General features: G+C 44.3%; 1 protein-coding gene across 3 annotated transcripts; it reads right to left on the reverse strand.

Moving 5' to 3' along the window:
- Positions 1-3,305: 3,305 nt before the first annotated feature.
- Positions 3,306-18,732, reverse strand: LOC133156202 (cartilage intermediate layer protein 2-like). Of its 3 annotated transcripts, none has more exons than XM_061282025.1 (8): positions 18,688-18,732; positions 5,004-5,083; positions 4,781-4,811; positions 4,646-4,672; positions 4,180-4,363; positions 3,975-4,087; positions 3,690-3,861; positions 3,306-3,493 (listed from the first exon to the last, which is right to left on the reverse strand). In XM_061282025.1, exons 2-8 carry the CDS (start codon positions 5,028-5,030, stop codon positions 3,379-3,381), a joined length of 669 nt encoding a protein of 222 aa, XP_061138009.1. In that variant the 5' UTR covers positions 5,031-5,083; positions 18,688-18,732; the 3' UTR covers positions 3,306-3,378. The 3 variants fall into 3 exon arrangements, with proteins under 3 accessions (XP_061138009.1, XP_061138010.1, XP_061138008.1); XM_061282026.1 differs by lacking the exon at positions 18,688-18,732 and adding an exon at positions 5,325-5,393; XM_061282024.1 differs by lacking the exons at positions 3,306-3,493; positions 3,690-3,861; positions 3,975-4,087; ... (2 more) ...; positions 4,781-4,811; positions 5,004-5,083 and adding exons at positions 16,472-16,668; positions 16,878-17,049; positions 17,372-17,484; ... (2 more) ...; positions 18,150-18,180; positions 18,373-18,446 and having other exon boundaries at positions 18,688-18,711.
- Between the last annotated feature and the right edge of the window lie 3,474 nt (positions 18,733-22,206).

Below are 22,206 nucleotides of genomic sequence, written 5' to 3' on the forward strand. Positions count from 1 at the left end.
CACCAACGACCTACTCATGGCTGCCGATGCAGGCTCACCGTCACTCCTCATTCTGTTGGATCTGTCCGCTGCATTTGACACTGTCCACCACAATATCCTCCTTAACCAACATCACTCCACGGGATTCTCTGGCACTGCTCTCTTCAGTCCTACCTCTCGAACCGAACGGAGTACATTTCCCTGGGAGGGAAAAAATCCGACACTCACACTGTCACTTCCGGTGTCCCCCAGGGATCTGTACTCGGTCCTACCCTCTTCACTCTCTACATGCTACCCCTCGGCAATATAATCAGGAAGTTCGGCATCTCATATCATTGTTATGCGGACGACACCCAGCTATACCTCAAACTCGACCCCCCGCCCTCCATAACCCAGCCTCCTCCATCTCCCTGATCCATCCTCTCCCTGTGTCTGCAGGAGATAAAGGCGTGGATGAATCTCAGCTTCCTGCAAGTCAACAGTCACAAAACCCAAGCCATGTTAATTGGCACTCCCCATCAGATCCATACCTGCCCAATAACAAGCATCTCATTCGCTGGTCACACTATTCCCGTCTCAGGCACTGTCACCAACCTGGGTGTGAAACTGAACCCTCAACCTAGAGTCACACATAAAACACATCTGCAAAACCTCCTTCTTCCACCTGAGGAATATTTCCATACTCCGCCCCACACATACTTTGACGGATGCTGAGAAACTTGTCAACGCCTTTATCTCCTCAAGGCTAGACTATTGTAACGCACTCCTCACCAGCTCAGTGGAATAGTGGTAGAGTGTCCGCCCTGAGACGGGAAGGTTGTGGGTTCAAACCCCGGCCGGGTCATACCAAAGACTATAAAAATGGGACCCATTGCCTCCCTGCTTGGCACTCAGCATTAAGGGTTGGAATTGGGGGGTTAGATCACCAAATGATTCCCGAGCGCGGCACCGTTGCTGCTCACTGCTCCCCTCTCCCCCAGGGGATGGAATAAAATCACACGGGGATGGGTTATCAACCCAATTAAATGGAGAGGACAAATTTCACCACACGCAGATGTGTGTGTGACGATCATTGGGAATTTAATCATTAATCTTTAATCGAGATCCCTAGCAAGAGCCTCCAGAGGCTTCCGTACATCCAAAACAGCGCTGCTAGGATCCTGATGAGGGTGCGGAAAACCGACCACATCACACCCATCCTCCGTTCTCTGCACTGGCTCCCCATCAAATTCCGAATTGATTATAAGATTGCCCTCCTCACTCACCATTGTATCCTCGGACATGCTCCCCCGTACCTCAAAGAACTCCTTGCCCCAAAACCTGCCACCCGAAGCCTCCGCTCATCCAATTCACACCTTCTCCACATCCCGAAAACCAAGCTGCGCACCATGGGCGACCGGGCCTTCTGCCATACAGCCCCTACACTGTGGAACTCCCTCCCCGACCACTTAAGAGCACCCCAATCCACTGTCTCTTTCAAAACCGGACTTAAAACTCACCTCTTTACCTCAGCATTTCAGTAATTTCTCTCATATCCTGGTTGTCGTCCAGGTGTTTCATACTTGTCCTTGTTTTGTTTTCTTGTTGGGCATGTAGCACTTTGAGATTCCTCCGAATATAAAGTGCGATACAAATATAAGTTATTATTATTATTAGAGTAACAGACTAACAGAACTAACAGTGCTGATTTACAGGGGTGGCAGCAGAGGGAAACTAGCAGACTAACCGAGCTGACTGACTGGGGTGGCAATAGACACAGACCAACAGACTAACCGAGCTGACTGACAGAGGTGGACACGAGACAGATTAACAGACTAACCGAGCTGTCACCATCTGCATGCGTTTTGTGAATTATACGCTCTCTGTGTTTTCCATGTTTATTCGTTAGCGCCACACAAAATCCTTTAGTGAATTCTGCCCTCACCCTTGCTGCCAAAGAAAAAGCAAACCAATAGGGTGAAAGAGGCATTGACGTTAAATTATCATCCATCCATCCATTTTCTATACCGCTTGTCCCCACAGGGATCGCAGGTGTGCTGGAGACTATTGAAGTGCCCAGAGAAAACTCACACGGACACAGGTAGAACATGTACACATCGCGAGGAGGGTCGGAGGTGGAATCGAACCGGTGCCCTCCTAACTGTGAAGCGGACGTGCTAACCAGTGTTCCACCGAGCCGCCATTATTATTATTATTATTATTATTATTATTATTATTGGTATTAGTAGTAGTAGTAGTAGTAGTAGTAGTATTAACAATGGCTTAACTTTTACGACATTCTATAAAATCTATTGGATTCTTCTGGCATGTGAATTGTCGTTTGTCCTCCCGGCAATTGGATGGAAACCACTCCAGGGTGTGCCCCACCCTGCTGCCCCAAGATGGATGCACTTCATCATAATGATTTAGAATCAAATAATTCATGCCACTGTTAGTTTGATCCCATTTGACTTGGGGTCAAATTGATCATTTATCCATTCATCTTCTAAAAATATTGTCCTCATGAGGGTTCAAGGGTGTGCTGGAGTCTTTCACGGAGGTCCATGGGCGGGTTAGGTGGTGTGCACTCTGAAGCCTAAACTGTCACAGTAACACCTACAAAAAAATTAAGGTGGTAAATTGGCCCATCATGCATGATTTTGGAATGTGGGAGGAAACCGGAGTATCAAGAGATAACCAAAAGGCAAATAAGCAAAATTCACACAAGAAGCTGGAGTCAAAGTCACTCTTTCCACCTCTGCTCTGTGAGTTAAATGTGCCAGTGCAACAGTGCACTAATCTGCCGCATACATTATCATTATTACCGTAATTTTCGGACTATAAATCGCGTTTTTTTTCATAGTTTGGGTGGGGGGGCGACTTATACTCAGGAGCGACTTATATACATATATATGTTTTTTTCACTTTTGGCCATTTTATGGGTGGTGCGACTTATACTCCGGTGCGACTTATAGTCCGAAAATTACGGTACTTGAAATAAACAAAATTTTAATCAGTCCGCCTAATAAGATTGCAGCTGTAATCAAGTCTGTGTGTTCTTTGCCTTTCGTAACAATATTGATTCGTTTTGATTTTGTCAAATTTGTGCAAATAAAACACACCTACGTTATTTTACTATTCTGAAAAGGTAATGGTATTGTGGGATACAGTTTTTCTTCTTATGAACATTTTGTTTCACTATGCACTATGAAAATGTAATTTATGTAAATATGTAACTAGTACTTGTACATTACATGCATTTGCTCTTTGCTTTAGTTTTGTCTGCAACCACGCAGTGAAAATCGCAATTGGCTTTCCAGAATAAATGAATGAATAACTTTTGATTGCTTGAATAACTTTTTATTTCACATGATTACGCCTTTGTTTTGCAGAAATCAAGGGTTGTTTAATTTCACATGATTACTCCTTTGTTTTGCAGAAATCAAGGGGACATATGAAACGAACTTTATAATCGGAGCAGCCTCCATCCTTCTGGTCATCATTTTTACAGATGAACCCAGTCTCGGTATCCATTCTGCAGAGATGAAAGAATTTAGTACAACGGAAATCAGCAATAAAAGGAGCCACATCAATCAAACTGTGACAGTGATGACTGTCAATTGGCCTTAAATGTCATTTCAGTTCAGATGTCTTGTTTGTGGATGCAATGTGACAAGAAGATGTCACTTACCTACATAAATGTATGTATGTGCAGTGGATCTAGTACTTACACGGCAATGGTCTCCCCTGTTGACGTGTAAGGCTTTCCATCTACAGTTTGGACCTCAATGCCAAGTGGAAGATCGCAAATTTCACCTGGGTTTGCAGCAGAGATCATATCAAGCATCTCATAATCTCCACTCTCACCGGAGTAATCTTGATTATACCAAGGGGTCTTGCACACTGAAATGAATGAGCCCAAAAAAAAACATGTTGTTATAAAAAAAACTAAAAAAAGGGAATTTTCCTCAAACGGCTTCTGGCAGGCTGAAATTAACTGTCATTTACTGGATTACCTTCAGGTCCGCAGAATTCAAGGGGGCACATGAAACGGATTTTGTAATCTGCACAACTGCCATTGTGTGTCTGGTTAGCGTTTTCACAAATAAATCCAGTGTTTGTGTCAGACCTGTTGGGACAACCGGCAGAAATTAGTCACTTTCACTGGAGGGCTATGTGGATGCATTCTCTATCAACAGCGCTAATTCAACTTGTACGTACACTTGAATCACATCGCCTGTTGAATCAACACTGTCTCCAGATGTAGTTGTAACCTCAATTTGGATTGGATGTTCACATATTTTCCCTGGATTTTCTTTTTGCAGGTCCGAAAGAGTTTCATAGTCTCCAGTACCAGAGGCGTCGTCTCGGTTAAACCATGGAGTCCAGCATTCTGGATCAACGACTTGGAGGATCGGACATATTTTTAGGTCACAGTGATCAGACATCAAATTGTCAAACATTTTTATTGACTTTTCCTCAACTGGAACCAATTTAGATTTTTATGACAAGATTGTAGTATTGTACTTCAAACCACATTTGGGCAAATAAAAAGAAGCAGCTCTACACAGAATACAGATATTTATATAACTTTAAGCAGGTTTAACTTGCACAATGGTTGTTATACCTTAAATTGGAGAAAATAAAAAGCATATGCAGGATAAAAAAAATTGAGTCGCTTGCTTACCATCATTGCTGCCATGCACATGAACCCCTAGAAAATAAGTCCAAAAATATGTTCATTTTCTTACATCTATTAAGATGACATGTCACAAAGCAGTATTGTGAAGATCAATGTTGCGTTTCTTAAAAAAGATCCTACCAGCATGCAGGAGCACAAGTGTCAGTCCCAACTGTGGGAGAACAGGCATTAGACACAGTGTACCAGGTTAAATCTCATACTGTTTCAATGGGCAAATACATAAACTGGAAACAGGAGACGGCTCGTTCCCGTTCAGTGGAGACAGAGGGGCAAATAAAACTCATTGCAATGCAATTTTTGCTCTCCAGTTGCCGTTTGAATTAAGTATACGTTCATACATTACCCATTTTATCATCATTGGATGTGTCATTTCTACAGGAAGATAGGACCTGTGGTAGATATCCTAGAACTGGGTAAACCGCTCTAGAAAACAAACCACACGACATACTTTACTGAGCAAACAGAATTAAAGGTAGTTATTTGTTTATATTAATTTATCCTAATTTACACTGCTTCATTAAAAAACGAGACACCGTATTTACACTAGTTTGAGAAAAAATTAGGCACATTTTTTTGGACAGTTTTGGCAACATAATTAAGAGCAAAACACTCAATAGTTTAAACCATAGTTTGAAACAAAATTGTCGCCTGCACCACTACTCACCAGTGTGGACTCCGTCCCTTTCGTTCAAGAAGTGGAGGTCGATACATTTACGCCGTTTACTAGGTCTTTATATATGTTTTTTTGCGCGTTTTCTGAGTCAGGTGACCATGGGAATGTCTGGAATTTTTTTTAGGTATTTGGTGAAAAAATACCTTTCACCGTTGGAAATGAATTTGTAGTTATAGCCAAATGAGCTGACAATTTATTGTCTATAAAAATAACTATTTCAAATTATTATTATTACTTATTATTATTTTGTACTCCAAAAGTATTTTACTTTAAACAGGCATCTGTGGCAAAACTTTTTTAAATGACTCTGTGTCGGACTCTGAAAATTTCTTTAAATGTAAAATGCAGTAAAAATAAAATGTAAAATCATATCAGTATATTATGTGTTGGATGCTTGTTAGGAAGATGAAGTGTATGCATACATTGATTGATGGTAATAGATAAGATGTGATTGCAGCGAGGGCTTGTTTTCCATCACATGAGCCTTCATGCTGTGCTGCAGTGAGCTGCACCATCACATTTTGTCTTGGTGGCATCTGTGTGCCATTCAGGCGACCTGAGGTGTGACCCACAGGGGCAGTTGTAACCAAGGTTCCCACTTTCCTTTTCATCCTTGTTTGCCTCTGGGACAAACCATACATTATCATTATTGATAAAATACCTCATTGATCTTTGTCAACTTCAAATCATAAACACCACAAACAGCCTCTAGACGACGAGGGCGAAGCGAGGGCTTGTTTTCTATCACATGGTGCTGGATGGATGGATGGATGGATGGATGGATGGATGGATGGATGGATGGATGGATGGATGGATGGATGGATGGATGGATGGATGGAAAGATGGATGGATGGATGGATGGATAGATGATGGATGGAAGGATGGATGGATGGATGGATGGATGCATGGCTGGATGGATGGTAAGGTAGACATAGTAAAAAAGGGCAGTAGGTTGGTAGATATATATCCCAGGGGGAAATTACTTACTTACATACATAATTACATACATACGTACATACATATGGAACGAGCAACTGAACTAAAATTTAATGCAAAATTATAATATGTAAGGAAAGTTGTGAAAGAACTTTTACTCAGTTTTTGACTGGTGGTATTCACTGACCTGACCAGTCACTCCGGCTGGTCTGGCCAAGCTAGGGGCTATAAGGATTTAGGCAGGGACTGGGAATTCACCTAATGCATGTGTGACCTGAATACCCTTGACACAAAGTATGAGACCAACCCAGCCAGTCACTCAAGCTGGACTGGCCAAGGGATGACATAGGAACGCTGGCCTGCCTCAAACAGAGGGGCTGCGACATTGGAGCAGTGACTTGGGATTCACCTAATGTATGAGTGACCTGAATGCCCACGGGACTGCAAGAACCAGCTGAACCTGTGCACCCTAGACGCTGTCAGGATTAGCTCAAGCACGATATTACTTATCCTACCATACTTTTTACAAGTCAGTGCTTGGCCTGCAAGTTTGGGAAAAAAGGGCTATGTGGCTGAACCGGCACTCTACCTTTTTTACTCAGTTAGGGAACATTCCCCCCTCCGTGAGTCGTCACCTTATCGTGGTGGAGGGGTTTGCGTGCCCCTATGATCCTAGGAGCCATCTTGTCTGGGGCTTCATGGCCCTGGTAGGGTCACCCATGGCAAACGGGTCCTAGGTGAGGGGCCAGACAAACCACGGCTCACATTAGCCCCTTATGACGAGAAAAATACATGGATCTCGTTTTCCCTCGCCCGGGCGCGGGTCACCGGGGCCCCCCTCTGGAGCCAGGCCTGGAGCCGGGGCTCGCAGGCGAGCGTCTGGTGGCCGGGCCTTCGCCCATGGGGCACGGCCGGGCACAGCCCGAAAAGGAAACGTTGGTCCCCCTTCCCCCGGGCTCACCACCTGTGGGAGGGGCCAAAGGGGTCGGGTGCAGTGCAAGCTGGGCGGCGGCCAAAGGCAGGGTTAGGGTTAGGGACCTTGGCGGTCTGATCCCCGGCTGCAGAAGCTGACTCTTGGGACATGGAATGTCACCTCTCTGGCTGGAAAGGAGCCTGAGTTAGTGTGTGAGGCAGAAAAGTTCCGATTAGATATAGTCGGACTTGCCTCCACGCACAGTTTGGGTTCCGGTACAAGCCCTCTCGAGAGGGGCTCTGAGAGGGTCTGTTGGGAACGTCTGGCAGAATCCCCTGTCAGGAAAAGCTTCAACTTGCACCTCCGGCAGAGCTTTTCCCACGTCACGGGGGAGGCGGGGGACATTGAGTCCGAGTGGACCTTGTTCTGCGCCTGTGGCCGTAAGGTCATTGGTGCCTGTCGTGGCGGCAATCCCCGAACCCGCTGGTGGACACCAGCGGTAAGGGATGCCGTCAAGCTGAAGAAGGAGTGCTATCGGGCCGTTTTGGCCTGCGGGACTCCGGAGGCAGCTGACAGGTCCCGGATGGCCAAGCGGAACGCGGCTTCGGCGGTTGCTGAGGCAAAAACCCAGGCGTGGGAGGAGTTTGGCGAGGCCATGGAGAATGACTTCCGGACGACTTCGAAGAAATTCTGGTCCACCATCCGGCGTCTCAGGAGGGGGGAGCAGTGCAACGTCAACACTGTTTACAGTGGAGATGGCGTGCTGCTGACCTCGACTCGGGACGTCGTGTGTCGGTGGGGAGAATACTTCGAAGACCTCCTCAATTCCACCTACACGCCTTCCATTGTGGAAGCAGGGCCTGGGGACTCTGAGGCGGACTCTCCAATCTCTGGGGTCGAAGTCACTGAGGTAGTTAAAAAACTCCTCGGTGGCAAGGCCCCGGGGGTGGATGAGATCCGCCCGGATTTCTTAAGGGCTCTGGATGTTGTGGGGCTGTCATGGCTGACACGTCTCTACAACATCGCGTGGACATCGGGGACAGTGCCTCTGGATTGGCAGACTGGGGTGGGGGTTCCTCTCTTTAAGAAGGGGGACCGGAGGGTGTGTTCCAATTACAGGGGAATTACAGCCTCCCTGGTAAGGTCTATTCAGGGGTGCTGGAGAGGAGGGTCCGTCGGGAGGTCGAACCTCGGATTCAGGAGGAACAGTGTGGCTTTCGTCCTGGCCGTGGAACAGTGGACCGGCTCTTCACCCACAGCAGGATCCTCGAGGGTGCATGGGAGTTCGCCCAACCAGTCCACATGTGTTTTGTGGACTTGGAGAAGGCGTTCGACCGTGTCCCTCGGGAGGTTCTGCGGGGTTGCTTCGGGAGTACGGGGTACCGAGCCAACTGATAAGGGCGGTTTGGTCCCTGTATCACCGATGCCAGAGTTTGGTCCGCATTTCCGGCAGTAAGTCGGATTCATTCCCAGTGAGGGTTGGACTCCGCCAAGGCTGCCCTTTGTCGCCGATTCTGTTCATAATTTTTATGGACAGAATTTGTAGGCGCAGCCGAGGCGTTGAGGGTGCCCGGTTTGGGGACCTCAGCATCGCATCTCTGCTTTTTGCAGACGACGTGGTGCTGTTGGCTTCTTCAGGCCGTGATCTCCAGCTCTCACTGGAGCGGTTCGCAGCCGAGTGTGAAGCGGTCGGGATGAGGGTCAGCACCTCCAAATCCGAGTCCATGGTCCTCGATCGGAAAAGGGTGGAATGCCCTCTCCGGATCGGGGATGAGATCCTGCCCCAAGTGGAGGAGTTTAAGTATCTTCAGAGTCAGAGTCAGAGTCAGCTTTATTGTCAATTCCTTCATGCCAAGACACACAAAGAAATCGAAATTACGTTTCCTCCATCCCACGGTGACGAGACACAGTACACGAGTAACATACAAGTAAACAACGGGGGAGAGAGTTCAGGACCCCAAAAGTCTGGAGATCGCAAACTTCGCCAGAGGCGAGCAGTGCTTGCATCCCACCACAGAGTCCCGGCACCATTCGTCACGGATGTAGACGCGCATTACACCTCCTTGCGATGTTCCCCCTCGTACAATGGCCCGGTCCGCCCGATAGCATGCTAGCCGCTAGCCGCTCCAGGGGTCTTGTTCACGAGTGAGGGGAGGATGGAGCGCGAGATCGACAGGTGGATCGGTGCAGCGTCTGCAGTAATCCGGACTCTGTACCGGTCCGTCGTGGTAAAGAGAGAGCTGAGCCAAAAAGCAAAACTTTTAATTTATCGGTCGATGTGCGCTCCTACCCTCACCTATAGTCACGACCTATGGGTTGTGACCGAAAGAACGAGATACAAGCGGCCGACATGAGTTTGCTTCGTAGGGTGTCCAGCCGAAAAATTTCACAAGCTTGTCGTCTGAGTGGAAGGAACTATTGGAGGTCGGCTGGTGAAGAGTTAGCTTTGCCACTGTGTCAAATAAGTATTTAGGAATGTTTTTATTAAGATTGATATTTTGCCCCAAAACATTTTTACTTTTGCTAAAATACGCAAATCTTTGTATTTCAGGAGGCTGTCACGCATGCCTGATGGAAAACCTCAAATTTGGTTCAATGCCATTTGCGCTCAAGCTTTCTACATAATTGCTTAAGTGTATGTTTCATCCATGAGCCACAAAGTGGGCTTTCTACAGCAGGTTTTCAGACGTAGTGGCGCTAAAGAGTCGATGGCATTTAACAGTGTTGCTTTGAATTCATATGTAAGATTATCAATAGAGCCCATATATGCAGGTTTTATGGTGGTTGGCGCCGGCAGTAACTCAGAGAGCCCAGTCACAGTTACGGAGTTAATATTATAGCTGCTATATTTTGATTGCGCTCCTGTCTTTGACAGAGAGCTAGAATTTCTAATTTTATTAGGTAGTGATCTGACATAACTGTAGTGTATGGCAGTACTGTTATATTTGACTATGCCAATCCTCGGCATAAGACCAGATCTAAGATATTTCCCTTCTTATGCGTTAGAGCCTGTATAAAAAGTGTGTGAAAGGGTTTTGTTTCTGTTCCCTCACAAAAGAATCGTAAAGAAGAATGAAGAAACGTTACTGGCTGTAAACACATACAATAAGGGCCAAACTGTAGCGTTCCCTAAGTGAGTAAACCGGGTAGACAGGTGGTTTAGCCGCATCACCTTTTGTTTTTTGTTTTTTAAACGAAAGGCCAAGCACGTAAAATTTCAGTGGCAGTCCTCGAGCTATGTCTTGGTTACACAAGCTCAGCTGGTTCTTTCAATCTCTTTGGGCCTTCACATCACTCAAATTTCAGGTGAATCCCCAGTCCTTGTGCATGTGCAATAGTGCTTGACCTAATCGAGAAAGCCCCTAGGTTGCACAGGTTCAGCTAGTTCTTGCAGTCGCCGTGGGCCTTCAGGACACTCATACATGATTAGGTGAATCCCCAGTCCTTGCTCAAATTTTGCAGCCCCTCTATTTGAGGCAGGCCAGCATTCCTAAGTCATCCCTTGGCCAGTCCAGCTTGAGTGACTGGCTAGGTTGGTCTCATACTTTGTTTCAAGGGTATTCAGGTCACACATGCATTAGGTGAATGGATGAGAAGGTTCAATCTTATTATCCCGATACTAGTTAATCTGCATTGGCTACCAGAACACTAAGATATGACTTCAAGGTTATTTTACTAACCAAGTCTATAATATTGTATGGTTTAGGGCAGGGGTCACCAACCTTTCTTAAACCGAGAGCTATTTCCTGGGTACTGATTAAGGCAAAGGGCTACCAGTTTGGCACACACTTCTGAAATAGCCAATTTGCTCAATTTGGCTTTCACTGTGTTATTATTGTCATTTCCAGTTTACATGTAAGTGTGATTTTAACAACAATAGCAAAAATACAGTCAAACCTTGGTTTTTGACCACAATCCGTTCCAGAAGGCGGTTCGAGAAGCGAATCAGTCAAATTCCGAATCTATTTTTCCCATTACAAATTATGGGAAAAATTTTAATCCGTTTCAAGACAACAACAAAGCATGTTTTCATTTGCGCATATTTGTCCGATCGCGCAACCATAGTGCGCCGCCCACCGCGCAACTGCACCGCGCTGTTCCCATTATTGTGACAGAGCCGTTGCTGAAATTTAGAAAATATTTAAAAAGTCCTGATGTACGTTCCAAAATTTAAGTTGACCTTAGTGTGCAGCAGGGCTGTGGGCTCGGACTCGGGGACTCGGACTCGGTCGGACTCGGTCATTTTTGCCTGACTCGGACTCGGTGCTGATTTTGACCGAGTCCACCAAGTCCGGCAATAAAAAAAACTACATTCAACTTTATTTTCATCATGCTGCTGAGAATGCGCGTAGGAATACTTTCCACAGCCAAGGTTGATGGCTCCCCATCGACGGAGGAGGATGAGTTTGAAAAAGAACTTGACAGCATTGAGCGCCGCCGGCGTTTGTCGGCCGCCACCTCGCCAACCGGCATAGATGAAGAAATTGGGGCAATGTTGGCACTTGGTCGAATGAAAGAGAGCCCATTTGTTACAGCTGATCGTTATCCGTCCGGCCTCAAGGCATCGACTCGGACACTAACAGCAATGCCAATCAGTCAAGTCAGCGTAGTGCGCCTGTTTTCCGGGCTCAAGTTTATCATGTCTGATCAGCGCGGCGCGATGAAGGCTGACTTGGTTGAGGCGATTTTGTTCCTCAGAAAAAACTCAAGTCGTTGAATTGAAACTTGAAAGTATCTGTTTATTGTATTTGTTTATATGTTTAATAAAGACAAAGCCATAACAAAACTGTTGTAATTATTTAGATTTTGATCTAAATTAGCCTTGAATAAAGACTAAGCAGTCACATGAATTAACAGAAGAAATGGACAGCCGGACCTGGACTCGGTGGTCAAGAGGCCGGACTCGGACTCGGTGCAAAAATCCGACCGAGTCCACAGCCCTGGTGCGCAGGGAGCTTAATTTTGTCCGATCACGCAACTGCAGCGCACCACCGAACGCGCAAAAGTAGCGCGTCGCCGACCGCGCAACTGCACCGCGCTTGTCGCATTATTGTGACAGAGCTGTTGCTAGAATGTTTAAAATGTTTTTAAAGTCCTGATGTACTTTCCAAAATTTAAGTGGACCTCAGTGCGCAGGGAGCTTAATTTGGTCCGATCGCGCAACCGCAACATCCCAATTTGGTCCATGTTTCATGTGTTTACAGTCTATAAAATTTCTATGTAGCACAAGGCCAGTTATTTGATATACTAACAGGAACCAACAGCGGAAAAGGATGCTTAAAATACTAGAGTGATATGAGTAAGCAAGCTGGACTGAGGGTTAACAGGACAATAATAATTTGTTACTTGAAGGATAATGTATTTCTACACAGGACGTTAATAATTTTTCCTTGAATGATAATGTATTTCTACACAGTCTGGAAAAAGGGATACAGTGTTTAATTTTTAGCTGTGATAAACCGGCAGATCAAAATCATCAGTATTGCACAAGTAGAGTAGAACCCCTGAACTCGACATATTTAGATATTGATGTAAAATATCGGGAAATTAGATCAATTGCTTTTATTTAATACATTTGGTCGATGGAAACATAGCCAATGCTTGAAATAAGCAGGTTTGCATATCAGTCAAGTTTTCATTTTGCCTCTTGTATAAAATCTAAAAATCAAAAAGCCAAAGCCGAATAGGAAACACTACAGTTGACTGGACAAGAAGCGTCCTGGTGCCTCTATTCAAAGGGAAGGGGGACCCACTCGCATGCGGGTCATACAGGGCCATAAAGCTGCTGGAGCATGGAATGAAGCTATTAGAGAGGGTATTGGAAAGGAGGGTGAGGTCACAGGTAGAGGTGGACGAAATGCAGTATGGCTTCATGCCTGGTAAAGGTACAACAGATGCAATTCTTGTCATCCGACAGATGCAAGAGAAACACCAGGAGAAGAGGAAGAGGTTGTACTTCGCTTTTGTTGACCTGGAAAAAGCGTTCGACAGGGTGCCAAGGGAGGTGGTGAGGTGGGCCCTAAGGAAGTTGGGCGTGGAAAAGGGACTGGTTAAGGCTGTGATGGCTCTCTACTGCAGAGGATGCACAGCTGTTAGAACAGGAGTTGGCGACAGTAATGGGTTTGAAGTAAGGGTAGGGGTGCACCAGGGATCAGTGCTCAGCCCATTACTGTTTGCTATCGTGATGGATGTGGTATCGAGGTAAGTGAGGGGTGGACTACCATGGGAGCTGCTCTACGCGGATGACCTGGTATTGATGGCTCACAGTCGAGAAGACCTAGCTAGGAAGCTAGCGGCCTGGAAGACATGCCTGGAAGTGAAAGGAATGAAGGTGAATGCGGCAAAATCAAAGGTAATGGTTGGTGGTGCTGGCCTGGGAGTGATATCGCAGTCAGGAGCATGGCCATGTGGAGTTTGCGGGAAGGGAGTGCAAGCTAACTCTATCCGGTGCAAGGGTTGTCAGAGATGGGTACACCGAAGAAGCAGCGGAGTAAAAGGCAGCCTACTAGCTGCAAGAGAGACCTTCCAATGCAAGCGGTGCAGGGGAGAAGTCGCCCAAGCAGACCCAGCTGAGCCAGAGGGGCTTGTGGTAGATGGGGAGATGTACGAGGTGGTGGACAGCTTCTGCTACCATAGAGACATGCTTAATGCTGATGGGGGGGCTGTTACTTAGCAGTGACCACAAGGGTGATAAGCGGGTGGAAGAAATTCAGGGAACTCATGCCCTTCTTAACATCTAAGGCCCCATCCCTGAAGATGAGAGGCCAAGTGTACTCAGCCTGCGTCAGAAGTAGTATGACGTACGGAAGTGAGGCATGGGCCCTGAAAACAGAACACGAAGACAAGCTAAAGAGAGCAGAAATGAGGATGATCAGATGGATGTGTGGTGTGTCTATGAGGGAGGAAAAGACCAGTGCAGAACTGAGAAAGAAGATGGGAGTGGAGGCCATAGTGGATGTGGTGAGGAGAGGCAGACTGCGAAGGTACGGACATGGTGTGAGGAAGGACGAGAACGACTGGGTGAAGAAAGTTATGTCGTATAACGTAGAGGGAACAAGACCCAGTGGCCGACCTAAAAAGACCTGGCAGACGAGTGTGGCAGCTGACATGAAGGAACTCGGCATCAACCACGAGATGGCCATGGACCGTTCCCGGTGGAAGAAAGCCGTATCGAGAACCCAGCCCAACCCAGCGGCGCCTGGAAAGCGGACTTTAAACCGATGATGATGATAATGATGTGAAGGCCCAAAGAGATTGAAAGAACCAGCTGGGCCTGTGTAACCAGGGCACTGTCCCTAATAGCTCAAGGACTGCCACTGAAATTTTAAGTGCTTGGCCTTTAGTTTAAAAAAAAAAGCACACAAAAGGCGATGCGGCCTAAACCACTTGTCGACCCTGTTTACTCAGCTAGGGAACACTACAGTTTGGCCCTTATTTTATGTGTTTAGAACCAGTAACATTTCTTCATTCTTCATGCTTTGCACTTGAGTTTTTGTGTGGGAACAGAAACAAAACCCTTTCCCATACTTCCAAGTTGGGTTTTCAACAAATCATTCTTTATTTTAACTTTACTTATTCACCAAATTACCTTTACAGTGTAGCACCTGATCCTTCATTAGTTGTGGATACACATGTTCTGAGGATGTTCTACGTTCCTTTGCACAATACATACACACTCAAGAAGGGAAATATGGATGGAGGTATTGACGAACTAATTACACGCGTACACACATTATTCCGCACCAATTGGTGCATACACATGTTAGTAATTGAGTGCTGTGATTGTCACGTGCGGAATGGAGCTGAGCGACCAAATGCAGAACTAACAGTGCTGATTTACAGGGGTGGCAGCAGAGGGAAAGTAGCCGACTAACCGAGCTGACCGACAGGAGTGGCAACAGACACAGACCAACAGACTAACCGAGCTGACTGACAGGGGTGGAAACAGAGACAGATTAACAGACTAACCGAGCTGTCACCATCTGCTTGCGCTTTGTGAATTATATGCTCTCTGTGTTTTCCATGTTTACTCATTAGCGCCACACAAAATCCTTTAGTGAATTCTACCCTCGCCCTTGCTGCCAAAGAAAAAGCAAACCAATAGGGTGAAAGAGGCATTGAAGTTAAGTTATTATCCATCCATCCATTTTCTATAACGCTTGTCCCCACAGGGATCGCAGGTGTGCTGGAATTTATTGAAGTGCCCAGAGAAAACCCACGCGGGCACAGGTAGAACATGTATGTACACATCGCGAGGAGGGTCGGGGGTGGAATCGAACCAGCACCCTCCTAACTGTGAAGCGGACGTGCTAACCAGTGTTCCACCGAGCCGCCATTATTATTATTATTATTATCATTATTATTATTATTATTATTATTATTATTATTATTATTAGTAGTAGTAGTAGTAGTAGTAGTAGTAGTAGTAGTAGTAGTAGTATTAACAATGTCGTTTGTCTTCTCAGCAATTGGATGGAAAACACTCCAGGGTGTGGCCCACCCTGTTGGCCCAAGATAAATGCACTTCATCATAACGATTTAGAATCAAATAATTCATGCCACTGTTAGTTTAATCCCATTTGACTTGGGGTCAAATTGATCATTTATCCATTCATCTTCTAAAAATATTGTCCTCATGAGGGTCAAGGGTGTGCTGGAGCCTTTCACGAAGGTCCATGGACGGGTTAGGTGGTGTGCACTCTAAAGCCTAAACTGTCACAGTAACACCTACAAAAAATTAAGGTGGTAAATTGGCCCATCATGCATGATTTTGGAATGTGGGAGGAAACCGGAGTATCTAGAGATAACCAAAAGGCAAATATGCAAAATTCACACAAGAAGCTGGAGTCAAAATCACTCTTTCCACCTCTGCTCTGTGAGGTAAATGTGCCAGTGCAACAGTGCACCAATCTGCCGCGTACATTATCATTATTACTTGAAGCAAACAAAATTTTAATCAGTCGGCCTAACAAGATTGCAGCTGTGATCAAGTCTGTGTGTTCTTTGCCTTTCGTAACAATATTGATTCGTTTTGATTTTGTCAAATCTGTGCAAATAAAACCCACCTACGTTATTTTATTATTATGAAAAGGTAATGGTATGGTGGGATACAGTTTTTCTTCTTATGAACATTTTGTTTCACTATGCACTATGAAAATGTGATTTATGTAAATATGTAACTAGTACTTGTACATTACATGGATTTGCTCATTTGCTCTTTGCTTTAGTTTTGTCTGCAACCACGCAGTGAAAATCGCAAATGGCTTTACAGAATAAATGAATGAATAACTTTTGATTGCTTGAATAACTTTTTATTTCACATGATTACGCCTTTGTTTTGCAGAAATCAAGGGTTGTTTAATTTCACATGATTACTCCTTTGTTTTGCAGAAATCAAGGGGACATATGAAGCGAACTTTATAATCGGAGCAGCCTCCATCCTTCTGGTCATCATTTTTACAGATGAACCCAGTCTCGGTATCCATTCTGCAGAGATGAAAGAATTTAGTACAACGAAAATCAGCAATAAAAGGAGTCACATCAATCAAACTGTGACAGTGATGACTGTCAATTGGCCTTAAATGTCATTTCAGTTCAGATGTCTTGTATTGTGTAGTAGTTTGTGTATGCAATGTGACAAGAAGATGACACTTACCTACATAAATGTATGTATGTGCAGTGGATCTAGTACTTACACGGCAATGGTCTCCCCTGTTGAAGTGTAAGGCTTTCCATCTACAGTTTGGACCTCAATGCCAAGTGGAAGATCGCAAATTTCACCTGGGTTTGCAGCAGAGATCATATCAAGCATCTCATAATCTCCACTCTCACCGGAGTAATCTTGATTATACCAAGGGGTCTTGCACACTGAAATGAATGAGCCCAAAAGAAGGGGATTAATAAAATATGCAATCTATCGCTTTTTAAGAACCAAATTGAGCGTAAACACGCACAGTCTTGTCCAAAAAAGTCTCTTTGCTCTTGCCCTTATATACATATATATATATATATATATATATATATATATATATATATATATATATATATATATATAAAGGGCGTGGAATTTGATAGTAAATTCATGTTCCGCAAACGTTGTGCCACACAAATGTTATAAAAAACAAAAAAAATTGAATTTTTCTCAAACTGCTTCTGGCAGGCTGAAATTAACTGTCATTTACTGGATTACCTTCAGGTTCGCAGAATTCAAGGGGGCACATGAAACGGATTTTGTAATCTGCACAACTGCCATTGTGTGTCTGGTTAGCGTTTTCACAAATAAATCCAGTGTTTGTGTCAGACCTGTTGGGACAACCGGCAGAAATTAGTCACTTTCACTGGAGGGCTATGTGGATGCATTCTCTATCAACAGCGCTAATTCAACTTGTACGTACACTTGAATCACATCGCCTGTTGAATCAACACTGTCTCCAGATGTAGTTGTAACCTCAATTTGGATTGGATGTTCACATATTTTCCCTGGATTTTCTTTTTGCAGGTCCGAAAGAGTTTCATAGTCTCCAGTACCAGAGGCGTCGTCTCGGTTAAACCATGGAGTCCAGCATTCTGGATCAACGACTTGGATGATCGCACATATTTTTAGGTCAGAGTGATCAGACATCGAATTGTCAAACATTTTTATTGACTTTTCCTCAACTGGAACCAATTAAGATTTTTATGACAAGATTGTATAATAAAAAGAAGCAACTCTACACAGAATACAGATAATTATATAACTTTAAGCAGGTTTAATTTGCACAATGGTTGTTATAACTCAAATTGGAGAAAATAAAAAGCGTATGCAGGATAAAAGAATTTGAGTCGCTTGCTTACCATCATTGCTGCCATGCACATGAACGCCTAGAAAATAAGTCCAAAAATATGTTCATTTTCTTACATCTATTAAGATGACATGTCACAAAGCAGTATTGTGAAGATCAATGTTGCGTTTCTTAAAAAGATCATACCAGCATGCAGGAGCACAAGTGTCAGTCCCAACTGTGGGAGAACAGGCATTAGACACAGTGGACCAGGTTGAATCTCACACTGTTTCAATGGGAAATTACATAAACTGGAAACAGGAGACGGCTTGCTCCCGTTCAGTGGAGATAGAGGGGCAGATAAAACTCATTGCAAGGAAATCTTTGCTCTCCAGTTGCCGTTTGAATTAAGTATACGTTCATACATTACCCATTTTATCATCATTGGATGTGTCATTTCTACAGGAAGATAGGTAGATATCCTTTAGAACTGGGTAAACCGCTCTAGAAAACAAACCACACGACATACTTCACTGAGAAAACAGAATTAAAAATAGTTATTTGTTTATATTAATTTATCCTAATTTATCCTGCTTCATTAAAAAACGAGACACCGTATTTACACTAATTCAAGACAAAATGAGGCACATTTCTTTGGACAGTTTTGGCAACATAATTAAGAGTAAAACACTCAGTAGTTTAAACCATAGTTTGAAACAAAATTGTCACCTGTACCACTACTCACCAGTGTGGACTCTGTCCCTTTCGTTCAAGAAGTGGAGGTCTATACATTTACGCCGTTTACTAGGTCTTTATATATGTTTTTTTGCGCGTTTTCTGAGTCAGGTGACCATGGGAATGTCTGGAATTTTTTTTAGGTATTTGGTGAAAAAATAACTTTCACCATTGGAAATGAATTTGTAGTTATAGCCAAATGAGCTGACAATTCATTGTCTATAAAAATAACTATTTCAAATAATTATTATTATTTATTATTATTTTGCACTCCAAATGTATTTTACTTTAAACAGGCAAATCTTTTTTAAATGACTGTTCAGTTTTATTCAAACTGCTTTTAAACTCTGTGTCGGACTCTGAAAATGTAAAATGCAGTAAAAATAAAATGTATTATTACTGTTTGAAATGCAATTTGTAGCTCTGGAAATATTTAGTATAGCTGGGTTTAAAAAAATAATCGTTTTATAGCCTATAAAACTTTAAATCGATCTCTAGCCCACATGAAATATTTTGGTTGGAAGACCGTTGTGCCTTTCAAAAGTAATATTTTATTCAACTACAAGATGGCACATGTCTCTAATATACGGTCAATGAGCTATGTCTGAGCATCATGGTTGAACAAAGAAATCTTTGAAGATTAACTCGATGATCATATCAGTATATTATGTGTTGGAGGCTTGTTAAGAAAATGAAGTGTATGCATACATTGATTGATGGTAATCGATGAAATGTGATTGCAGCGAGGGCTTGTTTTCCATCACATGAGCCTTCATGCTGTGCTGCAGTGAGCTGCACTATTACATTTTGTCTTGGTGGCATCTGTGTGCCATTCAAGTGACCTGAGGTGTGACCCACAGGGGCAGTTGTAACGAAGGTTGTTTGCCTCTGGGACAAACCTTACATTATCATTATTGACAAAAGACCTCATTGATCTTTGTCAACTTCAAATCATAAACACCACAAACAGCCTCTAGACTACGAGGGCGAGGCGAGGGCTTGTTTTCTATCACATGATGCTGGATGGATGGATGGATGGATGGATCGATGGATGGATGGATGGATGGATGGATGGATGGATGGATGGAAAGATGGATGGATGGATGAACGGATGGATGGATGGATGGATGGATGGATAGATGATGGATGGAAGGATGGATGGATGGATGGATGGATTGAAGGATGGATGGATGGATGGATGGATGGATGGATGGACGGACGGACGGACGGACGGACGGACGGACGGACGGACGGACGGACGGACGGATGGATGGATGGATGGATGGATGGATGGATGGATGGATGGATGGATGGATGGATGGATGGATGGATGGATGGATAGACAAACGGACAGACGGACGGACGGATGGATGGATGGTAAGGAAGGCATAGTAAAAAAGGGCAGTAGGTTGGTAGATATATGTCCCAGGGGGAAATTAGTTACTTACATACATAATTACATACATACGTACATACATATGGAACGAGCAACTGAACTAAAATTTAATGCAAAATTATAATATGTAAGGAAAGTTGTGAAAGAACTTTTACTCAGTTTCTGACTGGTGGTATTCACTGACCTGACCAGTCACTCAGGCTGGTCAGGCCAAGCTAGTGACTATAAGCATTTAGGCAGGGACTGGGGATTCACCTAATGCATGTGTGACCTGAATACCCTTGACACAAAGTATGAGACCAACCCAGCCAGTCACTCAAGCTGGACTGGCCAAGGGATGAAATAGGAACGCTGCCCTGCCTCAAACAGAGGGGCTGCGACATTTGAGCAGGGACTGGGGATTTACCTAATGTATGAGTGACCTGAATGCCCACGGGACTGCAAGTACCAGCTGAACCTGTGCACCCTAGACGCTGTCCGGATTAGCTCAAGCACTATATATCACTGTGCTTTCTTTCTTCTTCCAGGTGCTCTTGCTGAAGCCTTCGTTGTATCTAATAGATTTTTTTTCTTCCTCCAGAGTCTAATGTTTGATTCATTGACATCAAATTGGCGCGCAGCTGCCCTATTGCCTATTTCTTCTGCCACTTCAATGACTTTCTTTTGAAATGCTATACTATAACTTGCTCTCTTAACCATTTTGATGAAACTGCTAATTAAACTAAACTCTCGCTCTTTAAATAGCTGACGTGTCTTGCGCATCCGTTCTGCGCATCGGATCCATAGTGCGCATGCGCAGTGATACTGCCTCCGTATGATATCCGGTCTGCGATGGAGATTAAAAAACAAACAATATTCGACAATAACACACCATCAAGGATTGCACCATCGCATCAAACGATGTGTCGTCAATTATGAATTTTACTGACAAAGTGTGTTGGGCAGGATGGCTGAATGCGATGCGCAATTGACGTGTCTTGCGCATCCGTTCTGCGCATACTGTCATGGCGGCCTCCGTATGATATCCGGTCTGCGATGGAGATTAAAAAACAAACAATATTTGACGATAACACACCATCAAGGATTGCACCATCGCATCAAACGATGTGTCGTCAATTATGAATTTTAATGACTAAGTGTGTTGGGCAGAATGGCTGAATGCGATGCGCAATTGACAACAAACAAGAAGAAAGGTGATTTAAAGTTTTATTTCGGGGGAGATTTTCTTCAAAAATTGTTGTACCCATGCATAATGCACTCCCCAGATTTTAGGACAATAAATTAGTTACATTTTGCGCATTATGCATGGAAAATCACGGTAATATTCTTTAGGCGACATAACCCACAATCAAGTGTCCAAATTTAGGCCTATAGTCAAGTCAAGTCAAGTTTATTTGTATAGCCCTAAATCACAAGCAGTCTCAAAGGGCTTCACATAGACAGAAATTGACAATTATTCTCAAAGCATCCCCTGATCTTAAGCTCCCAAAAGGGCAAGGAAAAACTTAAAAAACCCTACCGGGGGAAAATGAGAAACCTTGAGAAGGGACCACAGATGGAAGGATCCCCCTTTCAGGATCACCAGGTTGAAATGGATGCAGAGAGGGCACATATGATACAACATGAAAATCAATTAAATAAAAAGTGGATGTCCATGTCATAGCAGAGGGCTGCCGAAGGAGCCCTCAATTGTTCTGGCAGTGTCTTCGAGGAAGTTGAGCTGCAGTTCCCCCATCCTGAATTGGCCCACGAGAATCCAGATAGCCGCTGTCAGCATGGGTGCCACCTAACCACCTCCCCGGCCGGGGAGGGGGGAGGGAGGGGGTGGAGAGGGAGAGAAAACAAACTCCAGCCGAATCGGCCACTACAGGTTAGTTAAAGGCCATGTCATAGAAATGTGTCTTTAAACGTGTCTTAAATGTTTCTACTGAGGTAGCAGTCCTAATATCCATTGGTAGGGCATTCCAAAGCTCTGGAGCCCGAATAGAAAATGCTCTAGAGCCTGCAGACATTTTCTTGGCCCTCGGTGTCGCTAAAAGGGTAGCGTTTTGCGAACGAAGGTTACGAGACGGAACATAAGGAACAAATAGGTCGACGAGATATGAAGGCGCTAAGCCATGCAGCGATTTATAG

The sequence above is a fragment of the Syngnathus typhle genome, linkage group LG6 (genome assembly GCF_033458585.1).
Source record: "Syngnathus typhle isolate RoL2023-S1 ecotype Sweden linkage group LG6, RoL_Styp_1.0, whole genome shotgun sequence".
In the NCBI taxonomy this organism is placed as follows: Eukaryota; Metazoa; Chordata; class Actinopteri; order Syngnathiformes; family Syngnathidae; genus Syngnathus; species Syngnathus typhle.

Excerpts from the sequence above, each read along its gene's own strand:
- LOC133156202 (XM_061282025.1), bottom strand. The coding sequence starts at position 5,030 with ATGACACATCCAATGATGATAAAATGG. Across the intron at positions 3,862-3,974 it reads TGAATTCTGCGGACCTGAAG|TGTGCAAGACCCCTTGGTAT; the intron begins GTAATCCAGTAA and ends CATTCATTTCAG. Across the intron at positions 3,494-3,689 it reads ACAGGGGAGACCATTGCCGT|AATGGATACCGAGACTGGGT; the intron begins GTAAGTACTAGA and ends TCATCTCTGCAG.